The following is a 5,973-nucleotide window of genomic DNA, read 5'->3' as shown; positions in this document are numbered from 1 at the left end:
TTCAGGGTGCAGGAGTGGTGGGCGGAGAAGCCCATTAGCGGCGGTGGCAGCGGAGCTCCCTCGGAACTGGTGCGGGTTACCGGGCCCGCTCCTCCCGCCGGGGCCTGGCGGGGGCTGAGCAGCTGCGAGGCTCGTCACACACCGGGAAAACAGTACTTTTCCCCGCTGCTCAATTCCAGCCCAACACCTCTCTCTGAAATTAGTAATATGACACACAGACTCGAAACAATCAGGATTAGGTTAATGCATTTGAAAACAATCAGCTGCGTTTAAGAAAGCAACTGTCTACATTTGAGTGCTAAGAGGAAACAGAAAAGAAGAACCTCCAGTCTCTCCTGAAATGTATCTGCTGGATGAACTGAACTTGAATTTTAAGATCACGTTTAACTCGTTAGTCAAAGGTTTCCAACAGGTTTAAAATTACAACCTAGCTACGTACTTTGTTGTCAAACTTTAACCTGAAATACAAAAGGGAGACAATGCACGATTTAGAAGAATTGCCAAGAAATTCTAAACGCCAAATGTCTGTGCAAAAAGATAACTGTTCCCCAAAATGAGTGCAAACTGGGCATAGTGGGACAAAATACATTCCGTTGCACCACAGAGAAGGGCTCCACATTGCTCAGCGCATCAGGAAACGTGTGCGGGGAGAAGTTGGTATGGAAGCATCCATGGAAATAGCATCTCTATATATGTGGTAGTTAAAGCTAATTTAGAATTTGAATTTTTAAATTAGGAGATAAATACTGCTGGAAGTAACATTAGAATATCTTCATTACACATTGAAAACCTGAGAAACTGTAATTCATCTTCGTTACTCTGGCCCTTTAATGTACGTTAGAGCTTGTAATATAGCAGAAAACCATTCTTATCAGGGCCCTGACAGTTACAGTTTCTCTAAGCTGCCTGTTTGGCTATCTTGGCTCTTCACTCCCCTTTTCTAGGAATAACTTCAGCCTCCTTTCAGCCTCCTCTTCCCATCTCGGCTGTTTTCCAAAGACATTTGCAAAACCACCCTGATGCAGGAAATATCCATTTAACAATCTCATATGAAATTAAAGAACTAATCACAAAATTAATTCTAAGAAAGCATCTTTATAGCAATGAAGTATTTTTGTTTTGGAGGCAGTTAGCTAGAGAATTAACTCTTTTTGAAGCTTGAGGGGGGCTTGTTGTTTAGGGTACCTTGACTTTTCAGCATTTCCTTATTTTTTCTTGTATAATCAAGATAGCCTGTATTTCTGTAACAATTTATATTAACCAAATTGTATTTTCATGCATTTATCTTTTATTGTTGGAATATTTAGTTAATATGTTCCAAACCTCAGCGTTTTTCCTCTGTATAACATTTTTGTACTTCTTGTGCAGTCCCTCTTTGGTGGTGATGCTGAAACCTTTGATATAGCTGCAACCCATAAATCCATTTGCTCCAAGTTAGATTTTCTTCCTTCAAGCATCCCAGCTGGTCTTTATACAGAACAGAGACAAAGCAAAAAAAAAAAAAAAAAACTACCAGGAGGAGGTGATTTTCAGTTGCAAACTGCAAGGAACTATATATAATTATAAAAATGTATGGTGATCTGTGTGTAAGAGCCTAGCCTTGCTTCTTATTCACTGTCCTGGTTTGAGCGACACAGGACTAATTTCTATTCTAATACTTGGGAAAACTGCACTTTTAGAAGACTCCAGTGTCTTCATTTGTGAAAATATTTACTTTACAGCCAGCTATGGTGTGTGGGTCTCAAGGTCTCAGTGTTTTTGAGCTTGCCAGGTGTGGAGATGAGGAGGAGCAAGACCCAGCACTTGACCCAAGCTGGCCAACAGGATTATTTCATACCATCAACGTCACATTTACTATAAATTAGAAAGTTTGCTGCGAAGTTCTCTCTCTCCCTCGATGGCTGCCATCCTGAGAACTTCGTGCCCTGGTGCAGGACTCCTGAGGCCTTCCCCTCCCTCTGAAGCTGTAGCGCTCGCAGTGTCCGACATTTGCTGTCCACTGCTGGGAGTGCACAGCTTCCAACTGATAGAATTGGCTGAGTATAATCTTTGCATATTCTGTATTGGTGTCAGGACCAATATAGGTTCTTTAGTGCTGTTAATTATCTCAGATGTTAATTATCTAATCTTATTCTATTAAATCTGTTTATACTTCAGCTCCCGGGTTTCCTTGCTTTTCCCTGATTCCCCTTCCCCGGGTGGGGAGGGGTCATCAGGTGATAGAATGATTGTCTAAACGACAACAAATTGTTATGGGTCTCTCAAACCATAACATTCACACAGATTAATTCTGCGTTTTCTCAAATAGGCCTGATCTGTTAGTTGAAGCTGAGGAGGAAGATACCAGTACTTAGTCACCAAACATCCTCTGAATCTGGTTGTTAGCTTTTGAATTATAGATCAAGCAGTATAGCTGCATGTATTTTCCTGTCAAATACCAGTGTGGACTAGTGTCGTATGGCAGTAGTGCTGCATTAGATTTCTTTTGCTATCACATTTAATTATATGCACTTCAACTTTAAAGGCAACATACAGGAATTGCATACCGTTGTCTTTCTCATCCCTTCCAACATAAATTATTCTATGATGCCTTGAGAATGTTAAGTAGATGTACCACTGCATCAGGAAAAAAAAACCCGAAAACTTCAGACAGACTAAATCAATGGATTTTTTTTTTTTTTTCAGTAAGAGAATACTACAAAAAAATAATTTGATGTAACGGGGAATAATCAGAAGAATTTTTCAAAACTTTTTTCTAGCAAGAAAAAGATCAGATGATTAGACACCCTGAATCAAAGCAGATTGTCCAGCTTAAAACTGCTAATAGCATTCTCCATCTCTTTCATGCTACCAATCTTCAAAAGACTGGATCTCCAGTCCCAATTTCACCACCTAATACAGATCAATCAAAAAAGATACTTCTGTTATTATATTGTTTAATAATGGAGAAGTAAACATCTGATAATTCTGAAGGTTTCACTTGCAGTGGTACATTTTGGGGGTGAAATCTCACAAAATGTTAGGAATTTGTGTGAATTCACATCGTGTTCTGTGAATTTACTTTCACTGTATACTATAACTTTATTACTGTTCTTCCCTATACTTTTTTTTATTCTGAAGAATGCCACACTGAATTATGAGTAGAATTTTACAGCATACCAGAACCTATAGCATTTTAAGCCAGGAAGTGAAAGAGTTCTATTAATAAACTTTACAATATCCGAGGTAAAAAAATATTATGCACAGTTTATAGATTGTCTAATTGAGACATAGGTACTAAATGATAGTTCAAGGTTAAATAATGACTCAACAGCCAAAACCAGCAACTGAGTTATAAAACAAAGAGCCTCCAACCTATCTCTTTTTTTCTTGCACAAGGTATTCATACCTTTATTTCAATTACAGTGTATTTTCTTTCCAGAAAAGCAAAAACCTAATTAAAAAGTAAAAATCAATTTACTAGTCATAGGGATTTTAGTGGGAATTATTCTGTGAAATCTGCCAGATTGGATAAGGCAGGTCTTTAAATCTTATTGGGGAAAAAATCCTACAAAAATAATTGATGAGGTGTTACATATACTTACAATAAATTTCCTATATAAGTAAAGATTGATAATATTACAGCACTTGTTTAAAACCTGTTTGCAATCCAGATGCTGACTGAAATAGCAACTCTTGGGCTGCCTTACTAGCATACGCTGTTGTTAGCACTTCAGCTGTTACAATTGAAGAAAAACTGTAAAACTGTATAGACAGCTCCCCATTTCTACTGCTCATAAACCAAAACGAATATAAAGAAAAGCTAATTGTTATTGTATTTCAAAACCTGAAAAACAAAGAAGCTCAAACAGAACAGAATGGAACCATTCCAGTAACTTGAAAGATCTGAAAAAATGTCTGGATTGCCAGTTTGCGAGCACACTTACATACATTTCCTAGCTATTGAGTAAACGACAGAGCTAATCTGCAGTTAACTGCATATGCTCTGTCTAGGTCACATCCTGCAAAACTTAAAATGTCAGCCAAGTGTCTTGTGTTTGTGTGGCAAGGTTTTGGTAGGTGGGGGGACTGCAGGGGTGGCTACTGTGAGAAGCTGCTAGAAGCTTCCACCATGTCTGATAGAGCCAATGCCAGCAGCTCCAAGATAGACCCACTGCTGGCCAAGGCCAAGCCCATCAGTGATGGTGGTAGCGCCTCGGTGATAACATATTTAAGATGGGGGCAGAAAAAATGTGCAGCAGCAAGCAGGAAAGATGAGTGAGAGAAACAGCTCTGCAGACACACAGGTCAGCAAAGAAAGAGGGGGAGGAGGTGCTCAAGGCGTCGGAGCAGGTATTTCCCTGCAGCCCGTGTTTAAGAACATGGTGAGGCAGGCTGTTCCCCGGCAGCACATGGAGGTCCACAATGGAGCAGATGGACCTGCAGACCGTGGAGGAGCCCACGTCAGAGCAGGTGGATTCCTCAAGGGGTCTGTGACCCCATGGGGAGCCCACGCTGGAGCAGGTTTGCTGGTAGGACTTGTGACCCAGCGGGGGACCCATGCTGGAGCAGTCTGTTCCTGAAGGACTGCACCCCATGGAAGGACTCGCACTGGCCAAGTTTGTGAAGAACTGTCTCCCATGGGAGGGACTCCAACCTGGATTACGCTGGACCAGGGGAAGAGTGGGAGAACTCCTCCCCCTGAGAAGGAAGGAGTGGCAGAAACACGTGATGAACTCACCACAACTCCCATTCCCCCTCCTCCTGTGCTGCTCAGGGGGAGGAAGTAGAGAAATCAGGCATGAATTTAAACCCAGAAAGAACGGAGGGGAGAGGGAAAGTTGTTTTAAGATTTGGGGTTTTTTTCTCATTACCCTACTCTGATTGGATTGGTAATAACTTGAATTCATTTTCGCCAAGTCAAGTCAACTCTGTTTTGCTAGTGATGGTAATTGCTGAGTGATGTCCCTGTTCTTACCTCAACCCATGAGCCTTTTGTTACATTTTCTCTCCCCTGTCCGGCTGAGGAGGAGCGTGAGAGTGGCTTTGGTGGGCACCTGGCATCCAGCCAGGATCAACCCACCACACTAAACCTCAAGTTTAAGCTATCACAAGCAAGTACCAGCATATAAATTTCTAGTATTTTCTGAAAACTAAACCAAAAAGCATTGAATTGCAGCCTAATTTAGGTTAGCAAATATCCTTTAACCTCACTGCCACCAGAATCCTTCCTTCTGTTAGGTGCCAGGCATACAATCCACACTGCCCTTTTTATATAGCGGCCCCACCCTGTGATTAGCAACACGCTTTACATAGTTGTGAACAGAAAAAGTAACAGGAAATGTGGAGCCCGTTTTCCTTTCTACTTTTCACTGTGCAGCCAAACAGCTGCCTGCTCTTTGGGAGACAAACCATGCCCCAGTGTGGAAAATACTGAATGAAATCCTGCAAAATGCATCGATATTCTTTCTTTTTTCTTTTTCTTTTTTTTTTTTTTTTTTTGTAGTCACTACCTCACCCTGGCAGAGCTCCTTCACTGCATGTCACGACTGGTGCAATAGCGCAAGTTTTCCTTATGAAAAGTAACAAACAATGTCTGCACACACAAGAGCTGTGCTGAGTCATGCAGAACCTAAAAGAAGTAGCACGAGGAGTTGTGGATTTTTTTGGCTTTTAGTGTAAAAATTAGGATACTCCCCCAACCCCTTTTTAATTACACACAGGGAGGCTGCCCCAGGCAGAGATAAATAGAACAGGTAGAGGTTTGGATGCTCATGTGATGCTAATCTATCGAATTGCATTAAAGAGGATTAGAGAACGCCCGTCTACATTAAAATATGTAAAGGTTTTGCTGTGTGGCAGGGGGGACTCCGTCGGGAGGCCGTCACCTGCTGCGGGCCGGCAGTTGCCGAAGCTTTTCCGCTCGAAGGGGCAGTTTTGGCTCCGAAAGCCGTATCCGCACACGGACGGGCCTGTGGGAGAGGAGAGCGAGGG

The 5,973-nt window shown here is 41.7% G+C and overlaps 1 protein-coding gene across 1 annotated transcript in view; it reads right to left on the bottom strand.

The window, feature by feature from the left end:
- Nucleotides 1–1,416, bottom strand: part of PRPF38B (pre-mRNA processing factor 38B) — a 10,521-nt gene extending 9,105 nt beyond the window's left edge. Inside the window, exon 1 of the mRNA XM_009884922.1 lies at nucleotides 1,324–1,416. Coding sequence (XP_009883224.1) covers nucleotides 1,324–1,416 — 93 coding nt within the window. The remainder of the gene's footprint in view (nucleotides 1–1,323) is intronic.
- Nucleotides 1,417–5,973: the final 4,557 nt, after the last annotated feature.

Source organism: Charadrius vociferus, unplaced genomic scaffold (assembly GCF_000708025.1).
Source record: "Charadrius vociferus isolate BGI_N301 unplaced genomic scaffold, ASM70802v2 scaffold163, whole genome shotgun sequence".
NCBI classification, from domain to species: Eukaryota; Metazoa; Chordata; class Aves; order Charadriiformes; family Charadriidae; genus Charadrius; species Charadrius vociferus.
This window is presented reverse-complemented; position numbering and strand designations above follow the sequence as displayed.